This window comes from Perca flavescens, chromosome 8 (assembly GCF_004354835.1).
Source record: "Perca flavescens isolate YP-PL-M2 chromosome 8, PFLA_1.0, whole genome shotgun sequence".
Taxonomy (NCBI): Eukaryota; Metazoa; Chordata; class Actinopteri; order Perciformes; family Percidae; genus Perca; species Perca flavescens.
This window is the reverse complement of record NC_041338.1, coordinates 25,796,236-25,813,617: the sequence shown is the minus strand read 5'-3', so window position 1 is coordinate 25,813,617 and position 17,382 is coordinate 25,796,236. Positions and strand designations below refer to the sequence as shown.

General features: G+C 41.3%; 1 protein-coding gene across 1 annotated transcript in view; it reads right to left on the bottom strand.

Moving 5' to 3' along the window:
* Positions 1-16,544, bottom strand: part of hgfb (hepatocyte growth factor b) — an 18,196-nt gene extending 1,652 nt beyond the window's left edge. Inside the window, exons 1-18 of the mRNA XM_028585662.1 lie at positions 16,371-16,544; positions 14,862-15,021; positions 14,440-14,552; positions 13,876-13,990; positions 12,081-12,229; positions 10,563-10,683; positions 9,454-9,572; positions 7,459-7,624; positions 7,233-7,366; positions 6,329-6,422; positions 4,955-5,085; positions 3,826-3,855; positions 3,237-3,342; positions 1,660-1,734; positions 1,263-1,412; positions 1,054-1,160; positions 513-655; positions 1-15 (exon numbers count right to left, since the gene is read on the bottom strand). The exon at positions 1-15 is cut by the window's left edge and continues 1,652 nt beyond it. Of these exons, the coding sequence (XP_028441463.1) occupies positions 1-15; positions 513-655; positions 1,054-1,160; positions 1,263-1,412; positions 1,660-1,734; positions 3,237-3,342; positions 3,826-3,855; positions 4,955-5,085; positions 6,329-6,422; positions 7,233-7,366; positions 7,459-7,624; positions 9,454-9,572; positions 10,563-10,683; positions 12,081-12,229; positions 13,876-13,990; positions 14,440-14,552; positions 14,862-15,021; positions 16,371-16,419 (1,977 nt within the window). The 5' untranslated portion in view covers positions 16,420-16,544. The remainder of the gene's footprint in view (positions 16-512; positions 656-1,053; positions 1,161-1,262; positions 1,413-1,659; positions 1,735-3,236; positions 3,343-3,825; positions 3,856-4,954; positions 5,086-6,328; positions 6,423-7,232; positions 7,367-7,458; positions 7,625-9,453; positions 9,573-10,562; positions 10,684-12,080; positions 12,230-13,875; positions 13,991-14,439; positions 14,553-14,861; positions 15,022-16,370) is intronic.
* Between the last annotated feature and the right edge of the window lie 838 nt (positions 16,545-17,382).

Here is a 17,382-nt window from a genome sequence, read left to right as displayed (position 1 = left end):
GCCGCCGTAATCCCTCTGCAAAAGAAGAAATAGATAGCACATTTTTCTACGTTGCTGGTTGAGAAATGGTTAAATGGAAGCAAAATGCATTTTAAGCTCTCAGTGACAGAGAGCACCACCAGTATTTGTGAACATGGACAGCTCTCCTCCAAAGCTAGAAACCACAAAACCAAGGCTTTGATCGCTGATGAAATTTAGTGAAACAGTCTCCAGCTGCTCTATTTACAACAGATTGAATACTAAGCCTACGGATTTAAAGAACATTTATTTGAGATGTGGATCAAACTGAGCTTTGAAAGCTCTATGCTTAACCAAGGCGCTAATATACTCATAGATTCACACTGGGAACAATTACTATATTCAATAGTCTAAAGGCCTTTACCAACAAGGACTAAATGCACCATATTAATTCTTATATAGTTTTCCTTCTGATCACTGAAACAGTTATTTGGGCTCAATTTAAATGGTAAAACAACTCACTGGGAAAAGAAGATGAATAAGTAACAGTTTACCTCACAAACTCCCTCATTCCTCCTGCCTCCTGCACAGATCTTGGTGTTGGTGATGTGGAGGTTTCCTCTGTGCATCTCTCTACACCTCACATTACTGACAATGGGCAGGTCGACTGCCTTCAATACGTCATCATGGCCAGTGCCTGAAAGAGTTGAAGGTTGCACTCATTATGCCTCTGTTCTGTTGTAGCATATGCAGTACAAATTCCACTGTTATTTTGTTATTGTTATTATAAGTCTGAATGACTTATACAGAAATCATGGCACATTTTAACTTTTATTAAAAATATCAATCTTCTGTGGTCCTTTCTGTCTATCAAGCCACCCAACAAGCAGTTCTGACCCAGAGTTAAAGAAACATATGGCCTAAGCTAGGCAGTAACAAATTATTTGAGAGAGGACTGTGTTACAATATACTCTGGCACCTCCATAATATATAAAATAATCCAGGACTGCTGCAGTAGAAATGCAATATTTATGTAATATAGTGCAGACCTGGAGAGTAGATACAGCAGCTGTAGTGAATATAGAATATCAGTACCTTTGGTCTCCCCCCATCCATACATTTTACATATTGTTCCCTCTGGGATGGAGCACCCAGCCACGGGTAGCTGAAGTGTATGGACATTGTCTGCAGGAAGAGCAGGCCTAGACGTATTGTAATGAACACAGAAAGTACAAAGCATGATTAACATCACACACGCAAAAGTATATCAATATATCTTTGAAATTATTTTTCCAGGAACTCACTTAGAAAGTCTTATGAGTGCTAAACTGGAGCCCTCAGGACCACATATCACATGCGCTATGTTCACTTCCTGTCTCCTGGACCAGTCAGGAGCTCCCTCTCGAATATCAGAGACTCCCAGCCACACCCGATACTCACTTAGGTCTGGAACACTGAAGACAGAGTTAATACTTAATAAAAATATTCCACATTTATTACTCTCTACAAACTCAGACTAACCAGGACAGACATGACCGAGTGAAGAGAGTCAGTTAGGTACTTAATAAAGAGAAATACATACTGAACAAATACATCTTACATGTAATACACCAAGGGTAAAAAAAGCAAAATGCACTCACAGTTTAAGGTTCAAACAAAAGGAAAGAAATGACATTAACAGACAGCGAGCATTGAAGTTACCATGAGGAGAAGCACTGTCTGTCAGTGAGTACCCAGTCTTCTCGTATTAGTGAACCCCCACACCAGTGCTGTGACCTGAAAAGAGCACAAGACACAAATAAGACATCAAGGAAAGCTGTGAAATGCCCAGAGCTGTATAGTAACGAAGTAGAACTACTTCACTACTCTACTTAAGTACTAAAAGGCTGTATCTGTACTCTACTGGAGCATTATTTTTTTCTCCTACTTCCACTTTTACTTGAGTACATATTTTCGATGAATGAAATACTTTTACTCCGATAGATTAGTTATGTGCTGCATAGTTACTCGTTACTGTTGTGAATTCCTCACGCTACGGAGACTGTGTAGGTTACAGTGTGTGTACGTTAGTTACGTACGCTAATTACGTAATTTAGAAATCCCCGAGATCGCGTCGTGTTTCTTTTCAGTACGGTTGCCCGTTCAGAAGTCAGAGACGATGTAAGTTTGTACTCTTTCTATTTAGCCATTGTTGCAGCAGATGAAGCTATTCCTGAGTTGTTTCAGTCTACAGTGAGTCCTGAATGTTAACCGTTTGACCCTGTGATGTGAAACTGATAGTTTATTTGTATTTTGCTAGCTTGCTAACTTTCCTCTACATCACACATGTTAGCTAGTGTGTGATACTTTTTGGGGGGCTTTAATCGTTACTGTGCTGGAGAGGCTGTTCATTTTACTTGCACAGTGTGATAATTGTACTTTTTTTATTTCAGTATTTGTTCATATTTGTTATTATTAATATATTTAATATTTGTTAATTCCTTTGGCTACAGCCTAGGCTAAACATTTGACATAATATAAACAATATGATATTCAAACTTTTGACTGCTTTCTTTAATAACTAAATAACACAATACTTGTACTTTTACTTTCAGTACTTGAGTGGTAGATTTTAAAATGAACTACTTGCAATACTTAAGTACAAAAAATGTTGAATACTTCAGTATTTCTACTTAAGTGTTGTGCTTAAAGAGCACTTCTACTTCTACTCAAGTCACTTTTTTGATGGAGCTCTTGTACTTTTACTCAAGTATGGGTTTCTAGTACTTTATACACATCTGAATAAATACCATACACAAGTCAAGAAGTTACATAAATCCAGTTGTTCCCCAAGTATGTCAAATTTGAGGAGAGGGACATCCAGTAGTACAATACAAAGATAGAACTATAATGTTAGTCCATATGATCTCTATATAATATCTAAACTAACTAAAAGATCCAGTGAATGTGGGCTTTGGACAACTCAAAATTCATCTTTAGAACAGGTAATTGGCTTTGTATAATTAAGCGAGTTCTACTGCTCTTTGAAGTTACTGATGAATTATAAATGTTTGGAATGAACAAAGCTACTCTATATAAAAATATTTGCCTGCACGTGTTTCTATCTAGGCATGGTGGGAGGGCCTCTGAAACAGCATTTGAACCCTCCACCGAAAACAAAGAGAAAAACTATTTTACTGAATTGCTTTATGAATTCAAAGGTGGTCTGGGCAGGATGACCTACTTTTCTTCTTCAGTGGTAGCGGAAAATGTGTAGAATATGAAATGCACTGCCATACCCTCTCTGTATGCTGACCATCCAGCTGCCGTCTGATATGCCCACCGGACCTCCTCCCACGATCCTTGTTCTTTTATGGATAAAACATGCCACAGAGGACAGCTCACCTGGAAAAGCAGAAAGACACAAACACACACAGATAGTTTTATATTTCTCATGTCATATAATACGCATTTAATTTAAGGAATAAATATGCATTCACAGGCACAGACATACTGTAGTTAGTGGTGAAATATTGTTTACACAGTCACAAGAGAAGAGGCACTTGAGCTGCCTAATGATCCGCCATAATCATCATACTATATAACTAGGCCATTAATTAAGGTCATTATTGAAAATGTTCATATAACAAATGGGTGTCATTTAAACCTTACATGTCAAGAGTTGAGGGGTTCATCCTCTGTTCTTGAGTTATGTTCAGAAAAAAAACAGAAGCCACCATAACAACATAATGTCCTGCATTCTGTACCTTAATAGCTGGACATAAAAAGGACTACATGAGGTTTTGAAAACACCACTACTTGCCTAGGCTAACAAATACAGATCAGCAGCTGAGCCACAGGGAAACACAGACAGACATAGACACTCACCCAGTGGAATGGAGTTCTGCAAAGAATCACCTGCAGAAAGAAGAGGAGACAAACAAGGGATCAGGGTGTATTAACCAATGCAAGATAAGAGGCCACCTCACACAGTGGTGTATACACAGTCAGCATTGTTTTTGAATCTGGAGGGCTTTAACTGAATGTAACAAGCCTTAACGGACCCTGCCACAGTATGTGTTCTTTAATTCCACACCGACAGTTGGTTTTCATACATTTCTGTACAATCTGAATCCATCAATTTAAACATTAAGGTTCCACTAATTTGTTGTCAACGTCATATTATTCTTGCAGTTTATGCAGTTTAAATGACTGTATTTCGCCCCCGCGATATTAGTGGAAATTTGAACAGATGTCTAACAGTAGTCAGCATATATTAAAATGTCTTAAACACAGCAGCTCTGTTTGCAAAATTATTAGCTGTGATGTAAAGACACACACACACACGCACGCACACACACACACACATACACACAAGCACGCACACACACGCACACACACACAGACACACACAAGCACGCACATACACGTACACACACACACACACACGCACACACACGCACATACACACACACACACACACACACACACACACACACACATACAGTCATGATGCCTCTGGCTCTTAGTCCATGTGGTAATAGTTAGAAGAAGCCCTCCCCTGTCTTCCTTATGAGTTGTGAATCTACTTTGACATAAACTGACCTGCAAGTGGAGACAGATCTACACACTGCAAATAAAGTGTGTGTGTGTGTGTGTGTGTGTGTGTGTGTGTGTGTGTGTGTACGTGTATGTGCGTGCTTGTGTGTGTGTGTGTGTGTGTGTGTGTGTGTGTGTGTGTGTGTGTGTGTGTGTGTGTGTATGTGCGTGCTTGTGTGTGTGTGTGTGTGTGTGTGTGTGTGTGTGTGTGTGTGTGCGTGCTTGTGTGTGTGTGTGTGTGTGTGTGTGTGCGTGTTGTGTGTAAGTAAGACAGACAACCAGACAGAGTGCAAACAAATCTACACTAGCTCTTAGACCAAGAAGATTTTCACACAGTCTCACAGATTGTTTTACCCTAACTGTGTGTCTCTATGTGTGATTGTGTGCGACTTGCATGTACACACTCTTGTCCACTCACATGGTTTTACATTGCAGTAGTCCCAGGGAATGGCAGTGTTGTTGGTGTAACACCAGGGACCATGTTTGTCTTTATCAGGGTTTCTGCAGTAGCTTCCCTCCAGGCCAGCCATCAGCATGCCCCTCTCGCCACTGGACAAACACACACACACACACACACACACACACACACACACACACACACACACACAAAAGATCCAATAACTTATCTTTCATCAACATTCCGTAAGCCCAAAAGACAATTTTCAAAACAAAAGGAAGTTTTTTTCCCCCTTTAAGCAGATAATCCAGCTGTTGATGAAAGTTAAAGGATTTTCTAGTGATTTACAACCATTAGTAAAAGCTGTAAAAGCTGCCAGATAGGATCTGGACAGTCAAACTACACAGCTGTGTAGGCTCTGTCCCTCTGGACAAGATAAGGAGGTGATTTGCAGAGGAATTACTCACTGAGACAGTATGCACCCACCTACACTCACACATCTAATACATGCTCATGCAGACATATCCCACACATGAGGGTATTCTCGTAAGAATTTTAAAACCACGAACAGAACTCTTTCCCACACTGAATTCCTTGACCAATACGGTGGACAATTGTAAGGGACAAGGGAGACAAAGGAGAGGGACGCTGGGTACCAAATCACAGTAATCCAGAGTGTGTTGTGTTTCTAGCAGCTAGCATAACAGCCAGCTTTCACTGGGACTCCCTAACCCTGACTTTTGACCTTTGGGCAGGAGCCATGCAGTGGAGCTGACTGGCTTTGAAGTGTTGCTACAAAGGAGAGGTTTGGGGTCAAAGCTGAGGAGTGAAGTGTATATCCCCCAGCCAAGTTATCACTCGAAGTCATTCCTGCTGAGTTAGGTCATCTTCAAGGAAACACTTCTCTAGTCGTTAGGAGATGCTGGAGAGGCCAGTCACGGCACCCGCAGGAGCCGTTTTCTCCTCCTAGGAACCAGAGGCCTGACTTGATCCGCTAACAACAATAAGAACTAACTAGAGGTCAATAATAGGGCGCCTCCCCACACTAACCACCACGTCTCAGGTTCGCACACATGGTTTTCGATAACACAGACACATTTCCCTGCACACTGAGGCACAAGCTTGTATCACAAAGAGGTCATTTCTCAAGAATTATTCCACCTGTTGAATGCATCAAAATAGCATATTTTCTGCTGATAATGATTTCCTTTGATCGCACTGAGCTTTAAAAAAAAAACTACACTATGTTAGACTACCTGTGTGACATCTTGATCTCTGTTTTAGGCAGAAGCGCTTGTCTGTAGTATAGTGATGGTGCAGGTCTGTTTTGCACATCATTGGAGGAGTTTGGAAAAGTTATTAGGTTAGAAAGTAGCAGGGATCCAGTGGGCTGACCTGTTGTTATGGTCTCTCCAGGGAGCACAAGGCAGGTTTGATCTAGTCCTTGACTGCTCTCCTTGGTAGTTCTCTCCAAAGCCTTCGTAGCAGTCTGTATTTGGACAAAATATTAGTCATACTTCATGTCTGTATGAACAAACAACTTTGAACAAAAAACATACATAACATGCAGTGCTCAACATCACAAAACCACAACAATAGTTTTAGTTTTTGTGCATTCTTTGTATTATTACTACAAACGAGTAAATTATATGCAGAATAATAAAAACAATCCTGAGTTTGTGAGATATCATGGTTGTCATTGGAGCTAGAATATACAGAGTTGGGAACACAAAAAAGTTGTCCACATTGATGCCTAGAAAAAAAGGGGTCATAAAAAAGGTTTTGAAACTGTCTGTCACCCTGCATCTCATTTCTATATGGGAACGTATTCAACACTCAAGGGTAGACCACAACACAACCTCAAAGGGGGTTTATATTCCCAATGCAAGGGCACATACTCTAAAAGACATGTCCCTAAGATCCCTTGGGAAATTTGCATTTGTGTACTCAGCCATAGATCTACATCTTTTACTTCCAAATCTCTTGCTACCCCAGAAAGACCCCCATTCAGCAATAATCCTTCCACTCCATCTTTCAGTGTCCAGTGAGACCTGACAATCCTGAGCTGCTGTCAGAGTTCGTTTATTTGAGGCGAGGTGGTCAGTCCTTCCCACAGTCCCATAGGGCTATAGTACCCCGCAGGGACGGAGAATACATAGTTACAAGCCAATGTCACAGGGTCTCATGTGAACTCGTCCACAAAATATAAGATGTACGCTATTTCTCTGCTTGGGATGTAGTGAAGATCAGCTTTCTCATTGCTGTTTTGAGTGTGAAATAAAGCTGTTGAGTCTCTCACCGCTGACAGGCTTGTTTTGGGTGCCGCACTGGGGGATGTTGGTGCAGAACATTGTGCGGACTCTTGGGTCCGTAGTGAAGCACCACGGGAATTCTTGGCCATCTGGATTCCGACAGTAGTTTTCTCTCAGGTCTCTGGAAAACACAGAGAAAGTCATTCTGCAATCTGCTTGGACATACAGTAAATGCGTGCAGGTGGGTGAGTGAGTAAGTAGTGTATGACTCACTTGCAGGGGTAGGCTTGAGGTATGAATGTGTGGTTATGGGGATACTGAGAGTCCCAGTGTTGGCAGATGAGTCCATTGGGCATCACGTCTACAGTCCCTCTATAACCCTCTCCTCTGCCCTGGTAACACTCGGTTGTTTCCACCACATTACTTTTAGGAGATGTTTCTGTGAATGTGCAAAATATATGAAGGGGTGGGTGACTGGTCAAGGTAACATACAGCATGTTTATATTCACCCAAATTACTTATTAATCCAGATGAAAGAAATAGTTTGAATAAGCGTTGAACAACGTAAGAGCGAGGCGGACTTCAGATGAACTGTGGCACTGCACTGAAACCTTGATGAACAATAGATTATAGAATAATACTCTGAAAGCATAGCACACTATCTGCATGCCCTTCTATTGCTATTTCTCCCACTCACACACAAAATGTAGAGTTCCCAAATCTGTTCGTAAAAATCACAAAATGCTGAATTTTGTCTCCCAACTGTTAACACCAAATGGTCCAGACTGTAACAATTTGCTCCGGTCCAGAGTGATGCCCAAATGAATTGTCCAAAACATTTCTAGTGTCTCCACACCCTTGGGTTATAAAGTGTTTACATGAGAATGGCAAATACTTCCCTTTATCTGGTTATAATCAAGGTATTGTAGAACATGTGCAAACAATTACAAGCATTGATGAACAGTAAATCATTTACCACTGAGAAAGAAGACAGTGTGCTTTTGACATGATGGATGGCTAAACAGCCTCAATGTCTTGACCACCTGCTTTCCACAGAACAGCTCACTCTATGGGTTTAAAATACTCACAGTATGGCTGATATGGCCAAAATTCAAAAAAACAAGGCAGGAAATCTTATCTGCTCTACTTTTCTTTATAGAAGGGCTGCTCATTACGCAATGAACACAAGTTCATTAGCCTGAACAATGTGCGTCATTGTATCCAACAATGTGCAAAGTTGCAGATCTTCAAGACTCTAAAACAGACATTTTCTGTCCATACAATATGTCTAAAAATAGATATGCACTAGTTGTGACAGTAAACAAAAGAGCAGGTCTTGACAAAAGAACACTTTGTCTCTCTCCTCTCTGCCTTGTTTTGATTAAGACTAACTGGGTCGTAAACTTGGTCTGTTACCAACAAACTCCCAAATTAGAGAGAGAGAGAGGGAGAGAGAGAGAGAGTCAAAGAGAGAGAGAGAGAGAGAGAGTCAGAGAGAGAGAGTGGGGGAACAGTGAATCACTGGGTCGACATGGAGGAGTGCCATCTAGTAAATATGGTGCCAGGAGTGCTGATGATTCTAACAGGCAAACAGGCCAGTCACAGACCCAGGAGAAAGAAGCTAAGCCCAACAATAACACCAGCGCTCTCTCTGTTTTATGTTCTTGAGGACCACAGTGGTGTTCTCAGTGATTATAGGTCAACTACAGTAAGAGTGTGCATTTTTTGCTGATGTTCTACTAAGTATAGACACCCAAAACACAAAGCCAGACGTGCACCTAGCTCTTACACACCAATCACACTGCTTACGCTAAGTGTATGAGATTTAATGAAAGCAATCTGCGTGTATTGTGCGCGACCCTCGTGTTGTGTCTGTATGTGTAACAGGAGGTTAATGTGGAGCAGTAACTGAGCCCAGTGCAGTTTGACCACCACACATGAGCTGGCATAGAACAATAAACAGCAGTCCAGTGGCGCAGGGGAAAAATAAACATTCTGGCTATTAGATAAGACATAACAGAGAGTCAAACCAAAGAGAAATAGTGTGTGTGTGTATGTGTGTGTGTGTGTGTGTGTGTGTGTGTTCCATAGTATAACCCAATGAGAGTGAGAGGAGTGGTAAAATGGAAGGTACAGGAAGCTGTACATTTTGGTGCCGTCAGTCACACTTCATGGGCCCGTACAGAACACACCCATACACAGACATGCATAGACTTCCACTTAACATGCATGACATTCAACAGTGCACAAACATGTATGCATGCTTACCACAAACTTTGATGTTGCAGTACTCCCAGTGCGTGTTTGGGTCCGTGGTAAAGCACCAGGGTCTGTGGCGTCCGTCTGGGTTCCTACAGTAGTTATCATCCAGGCCCTTGTCAGGGTACCTAATACAAAACATGCAGTACAACAACCTTAGTGTATAGACAAATGCAATATAAGAGTAAAAAGAAAAGCACAAACAACTACCATACTGTTGCATCACCTGTAGCACAATTACATTTCCATTTTTCTTCCAAATTCCTTAGGAGAACTGTGTAGAAGTGGAGAGATAATTCATTCTTGCACGCAACTGTAGCATTAATAACTGGAATGGTGCAAGGACTCCATCTGTGAATCTGTTCAGAGCTCAAGGGAGTGAGGAAGATAACAAGCTGCACCACTACAGGTGTTCTACAGTAAGTCATCCCAAATTCCAACATCCCTTCAAGCCTCCAGCCTCCAGGCGTGCAGTATCAGGCTGTGGGACTCTCTCATTACATTAGTGCTATGAGCAGTCTGGGACCTCGTTTACACAAACACTGGGATGATTAAGGATGTGTTAACGAGTCGCCGCTAATCCAGACCACCTGCCATCCAACTTCCTGGAACACTCTCCTGACACAGAGGCACACGCACACAGCAGACATGCACATACACAAACAAGGATCATGTAAGGAATACTAATACAGACTAAAATATATGGCCTCCCTATAATAGGTATAAGCTTATCTCATGGCTGGACACCAGACTGCTTCTTAATCTACTGAGAGCTTAAAGGAATTTGGGCCAATTAAGTGAGAATGAAGAGTATTCCCAGCATACTGTAGTGCTGTTAAAAACATACAATTACACACTGGATTCTGATGGCATTCCTTCAGGGAAAGGCACACTGGCTGACTCCAAATCACTCCAGAGTTAGTGCACCACAACCATAGGAAATGATTATGTGAACTTGTTATTACATCAAGCATTCTCATGCTTTTTTTGCCATAAAATTATGTGTGTCCATGTGTGTGGGCCTAAGTGTGATTGAGCATGCACAATTTAGTGTGATGCTGAGTGATGCAGATGTATGTGTGTGTGTGTGTGTGTGTGTGTGTGTGTGTGTGTGTTACCTCTTGGGGTGGTACAGGTGTTTGTGTGGATCATCCAGGTCCCAGCGCTGGCATTCCTTTCCACTTTCTGTGTGGTCCATGGGTCCTCTGTAATCTTCCCCATTACAGTTCATACACTCAACTATGCAGCAAAGAAACACACAAACACAAAGAGCAACAACTTAGAGAAACACAAAATCAAAAATTCACTTAAAAAAAAGAATCTCCCAAAAAATTGAGAGCATGGAATGAAAGTAAATCATGATACTTTTAATAGTATAGCTGTGAGTTGACAAAGCAATACACATTTTAAGTCATGATATTTTGCCCTAATGGTTGTGCAACATTTTTAAATAAAACCCTTCACAAAAAGTTGATATGTCTCCATTAAGTTCAGACATTATACACGTGCACTTAATGTATGCACGCACATATTATGTATCACACTAACTGCAATGTTCTCTTTGATGTAGAGAAGGCACCATGTTTTGCATGGTGACTAGTACACACTGTCAGTGTAAACAACAGAGAGCGATTCAGATTGGAAACAGATGGTTATGAGTCCACTGCTGTCATGACACTTGTAATACCACTGGCTGCATGAGTATGTGTGTTTGCGCACGCCACGTTTGTGTGACTGTGTGTATGTTTCCTATTAGGACAAGCTAATTTCTGGAGAAACCCTTCCAGCCATTATCTACTGAATGAACGCAGGCTCTCTATCAAATAAAAAGTAATTATCTCTGTTGTACAACTTGTGATAACCCCATGGGACACCATATGTGAGTTGGAGAGCAAGAAGGATTCCCATACTGTCTTATCGAGCCACAGCCTGGTTCCTCATTAAGGTGATCCAGTATCATACATGCAGAGGAAACAACCTCTCTGACAGCATGACTCCCCAGGGATTAGATAACAGAGGTCATTATCATCCTTTTCTTCAAGGAGACACCAGTGCCTGACAGTAATATTGTGGGATATAACATAGAGGCTGAAACATTGGTGGGAAAGTGTTTTTCTTTCATCACAAGTTTTACTTTTACAGACCCATTACTCAAACTCAGCAGTTACCTTCTACATGTGCCAAAGGGATGGATAAAATAGCTAACAATTTATCTATAGGAGACGACAGGGGATTAATATCCTCTAACATTCCAACACCAGCCTCTTTAGGTACAAACCATTTACAAAAGCTGAACCTGATGGAATGAGAGAGAACAGCATAAACTGAACCACACACCTGGAAACGGCTGCAGCTGGCCTCAGCAAATAAATGTCTGTGCCCCATACACATATGCACACACATGTAAAGCAGAGCACAGTTAGAGCCAGCATTGCTTAGTCCAAGGCACTATGTGATTGCCTAATTTGCTGCAGCTCATTTAAGACTATCAAGCCTCAATTGGTGAGGCAATTTGCAACATGGAATGGGCATTACAGTATTTAAGATAAATGTCTGCTAAGATACACACAGAAATATACACGTGTGTGTGTGTGTGTGTGTGTGTGTGTGTGTGCATGTGCGTGTATGTGGCCTACCCTGTGAACACTGTGGTATGCCACACTCCTGGTGTCTGAGGTTTGGCCGGGGGTCGGTGGTAAAGCACCATGGGCCAACAGTGGAATTGTCTGGGTTGCGACAAAAGTTTTCTCTCAGGTCCTTCTTCCTGAACTTCTTAGACATGAATCTGTCAGGAGCAGAGCTGGAGTTACACAAACATGGCACATGAACTCTATCAAGACCGGTTGCCAAATATTTCACTGTCATACAGAGCAAATTCTTTTTGAAAAACACCCAAGGTCACAGTCTCTGTTGTTGTTTTATATATGTCTTTGACAGAATGATGAATCCTCTACTAATTTATGAGACAGCTGCTGCTTCGCTCTGAGGGCCGAAACCTGCCTGTAAACATGACCAGTGAAAATTAGAAAGTAATTGATGGCAAAGGTAAAGGGTTAAACCATTGATGACATGATGTTATTAATGAGAGGAATCACATTAATATGTTGAAGCAATGTTAGTTTTCCATGAGGCAGGTTCTGTGTAAACACACAAATGACTCATACCTTCTACATCAGGCAAGCACATGGCTGTGGTCACCAGTTGCGATGTTAGACAAAGTGTAGTCTTTGAGTCAGGCTGCGTTTTTTCACATAATGATGAAAAGATAACGTTCTGAAGCAGTCTTTCTGTCTGTCTTAATGACAGGTACAGAAACGAAAAGGCCTTTGCTGGGCAATCATAAATGAGGAGGAACCTTTCACGGATAAGAATGCAATTTGTTCTTGTGTGTGTGTGTGTGTATGTGTGTGTGAGAGAGAGAGTTTCCCATGCCTGGAAGCTAACTGATAAAACATATGAAGGGCCTGGGTTTAATTACCCGATCTACAGAGACATTAATAGTAGTCTGATAAAGCAGGTTCACTGGAGGTACAAACGTATACTGCCCTCTTTGATTCGTCTGCTGCAGCGATATCTCACTACAAAGCCTTTCAAAGTCATTTAATACCTCGGAGTAGAGGGGAGTGGAGAAGGAAGGAGGTAGCATGTAGTTCAAAGATAATAAGACAAGGTGTATGTGTTGTTTCTGAGGTTCTCTGATGGTTATTAAAATATCTGGCAAGTGATCAACTTTGTTCTTATTGTACTTGTATTTTCTCCTCAGTTCTCCAGACATTTTTTCTAACGTCCTCCCTTGACACAAAATATTGCAGTATTTTTTTTTTTAACAAAGCTGATGGGATGTGTCATATTTTCATGTTTCAGAAACCTAAACTCCATCTACAGTAGACGGAATATGAGACTAAATACTTTGTTAGATATTTTGTAAAGGATAAATGCAGTTATCTTGTTTCTTACCAGTTAATTACTAAAGATCAGTGCTCATTTAACTTCCAATTGCTTTCATTTGAATCCCTCTTCTTTAAATTCCACTTAATTGGCCTTTTTTCTATTGGGAGCTACACTGCATCAGAAAGTATGCCTGCATATTGAAAAATTGAACAAAAAAGCTTAACCAGAGGCTGCATATTAGATATGATCCTAATCCCAGTAAAAAAACACACACACATGCGCACACACACCTAGATAAACAGTAGGGCCACAGCAGGAAATGATCTGTGACTCTGTAACGCGTTACAATGAGGTCAGTTCTGATGAATGACTGCTCCCAGGAGCCTAATCAACCTCTAATATATCATACTTATATACACATACAGACTAGCCCCTAGCTACTAGCTAATTGCATCAGTAACATACCAACACTAACACTAAGAAGCAGCTTTAACACTACTTTGTTTGACATTGTGGTGAAAAAGTTCATTGGATTCTTACTTGTGTTCATGAGGTATAGGAGAGGCCCAGGCCTGGCACAGGATGCCGCTCACTGTCATTGTCCTCCGCCCCCTGTAGCTCTGACCTGTACCCACAATGCACTCCCTCACATAGTCTAAATGAGAGACAGAGAGAGTAAGCATGAGGGGAGACAGAGAGACAAGATTACAGCAAAAGAGTGAGTGTGAGTGGGATGAGCCAACAAACTGATCGCAGGGTTGTGTACACAGAGCCAGTATGGATGATGAAGAAAACAGACAGAAGGATATGTTCAGCTAAAATGCAGAGCTTCACAAAGACGCCAAAAGCCAAATCTGTTTTCCTAATCTTCTGCAAAACATTTGGATCCAGTAAAATAGGTTACACAGCTTGCAAGATCACTGTTGTGGTCAGTCAGCGTCAAGTTGGGTGGGGGTTTCCATCGTTTACACAAACTTAATGACAGAAAATGAACCATAATATGCTGCGACACAATAAACACGACAATGGTCTTCGCCCTTCCTTGTCTTGCTCATGAGAGATTACAAAGCTGGTTGAATGAAAAGTTGGAACAGTAGAGGGTACCTTTCTTTTGATAGAGTTGGTAGTTGAAGTCTGGTTGGCTCTGAGCTCCTGGTGAGTTCCTGTCGAACGACAGCCACTGGCATTTCCTGTTTTTATGATCATAGAGGAATGCTCTAGAGAATAAGAAGGACATGAAAGGACCAAGAAAGAACAAGGGAAGAGCAAAGTACATAATGTCAGGGCAATTAACACAGCTGTGACATGAGTATGTAAAGCAGCTAGGAGGCCTACAGCGAACCAGACAGGCAGCATTATACATGGGGAATGCGTTACGTTAAGAAACCTCAGGAACCACCACTTTGCTCTTCTTCTACTGTGTGTATTGACAGCCATTCATTCACAGTGTGGAAGAGTTCATTTACGCTCTTACATCAAAAGAAAACCCTGGAGTTAAAAGGACGAAGCCATAAGAGCAGACATACCTGCAGCTGAAGGGGAGTCGTCTGTTGCGGCTGCAGGCTTTGGCACACTTGGCCGTGCTCAGCTTCTTGCTTTTGGTCAGGTGGGAGGAATCGGGAGACACGACAATCAGCCGTATACCATCAGTCTTCTGGTAGTCCTGGAGCGCATTTCTTTTGCCCTCTGATACACAATCACATAACATGACCATTCAGCAGTATTTATGTCTACTTTGCCATCATCACAAGGCCTATGGCTCTGATGAGAATAATGTATACTAGCCTCATCATTGTCTGCCTACTTTATGGATTGTTTTATTTAACCTTTATCTCTACTATGTTCTCATATAATGAACATTGAATTGCACTTGAAAGGTAAACAAGCCTAATAAGGCCTATTATTATTATTATTGTTATTATTATGAATAATTAACATCCACACCAACCAACACACTAGCAAACCCCTCTCTGTGGTCTGGCAAACAGTGTGGATAATCTGCTAATGAGCCCAGCTAGACTGAGAACACTGTGCAACAGCAAACAATGTGTGAATTAGTATGATTTAACTGTCATTAATCTGCAGGACCTAATAGGATGCGCAGTCATTTATCACTGTCCCTAATGAAACCAAGGTTGACACACGCACGCACGTACGCACACACACACACACACAGTGGGGAAGCAGGGTTGTGTTTGTATGTTGCTTCATTTGTTGGCAGGTTCTCTTTGCAAAATCAGAGAGCCAGTTAGACATTTACATCAATCATGAAAAGCTTCCCGACAATCTTTCGATTCTTGGAATCACGTAAGCAACATGAAGGCATCAGAGCTTCAGATTCAGTAGGCTATTTGGGTGTTTGGGGATGCGGTGATCAACCTGAGGATCGCGGAGTGTTATCATGTTAGTCCGATCCTCAACTTGAGTTCACCATCTCGTTTCTCTGGTGCCGGAGCAATGAGCCGCACTCTCTCAGGACAACAGGATGACTCAAGCACTTATTTGATTTTAATATAGCCTAGGTCATTTTGTGGGACAATGGGTTGTAAGTATCGGTTCACTTTATCATAAAATGTATTTATTTCGTGATCCATTCAGATGTCTATGCGGTGCAAAGCGCTCTGGCACGGAGTGCAATAATACCCTACTACAGCAAGAGTTTAGATTATCAAGCCTCTGCTAGATCGTCATTATAATAAAAACATCGTTTTCATATTTCTTCCAGGAATGGCCAACTTAAGAAATGTTCTCATGACTAAGAATCAGAATCACTTTTACTACTCTATCTTGTTAGAATTAGATCCGAAAATAACTGAAACAGGCATATCACAATTATCAAAAACACTAGGCTACACATAATAAAGACAAGATAGGGATTGTAGGAATATTCGGCTACAACATAACATAATAAAGTTACATAAATAAAGCATCTGTTAACTGTCTATTTTACACGCAGCGCAAACGAACGAGTTGTGACACCAGCTCCAGCCCAGTGGCAGACGTACGGGAGCAAAATGCTTTTATCCAAAACTTACCCGAACAAGAAATGACAAAGAGTCCGAAAATGAGCTTGTAAATCCACATCGCCGCGTCAAAGAACAAACGTTTCAGAAACAAATCGGCAAATGCTGCTTGCTGTGCTGTCAGTCTGCGACCAGGAGATGTTTCTTCCACCACTGCACAGATGATGCGTCTCCTCTCTAAGTACTTCCTCGCCTCCCTCCTCTCCCTCCCTCTCCGTGCGTGCGTCCGACTTTATCTCTTGCTCCCTCTCTCGCCTTCAACTCTCTCTCTTTTCAATTAAGTGTTCTTTATTGGCCTGAGTGTGACACACACTATTGCCAGAACTTTAGTGAGTGTTGAATATGTCAATTTTCCTATATGATCTTTATGTCACCGTGTGTTTGTATGTTTTTGTGTGTGTGTGTGTGTGTGTCATTAGGCTATTATGTTACTATACCTTCCCACTCCATACCAAAAGACTTCCTATCATAAACAAATGTATTACATTATAAGCAGATTGTGGTCCTTTCTCTTTTAATTTCTTTGTCTAAAAAAACTAACTGAGAAAACATTGGAGAACCCTTTTGCAATTATGTAAGCACATACTGTAATCTGAAAACTGCTGCCCTAGTTAAAAAGACAATGCAACTGATCTCAGCTGGTATTCTGTCTATAATGGAGTGGAATAGAAATTTCCCCAGTGACCCCAAACTTTTGACCGGTATATATATATATATGCACACTATAAATCCCTGTGCAAAAACTGGAGGAATATAATAATAATTATATTTATTCATTAACAGATTGTGTCCATCCCTCCCTGTCACACAGCAGCATCCCACTCAATCATCTTCTTGTACCTTTTTTTTTTCACTCCCCCAAATCACCAAGCCGCACAGTGTGCACAATGAAACAGATATTGGCAGGCACTTGTCAGTGCCGGGAAACTCAGTGGGGGGATGTAAAAGAAGAGGGGGAGGAGTGTGTGGCATTGTTTATGCTACTTTACTTCTTCCCCCCTGTCTCAGATAAGAAGTGAAGTTG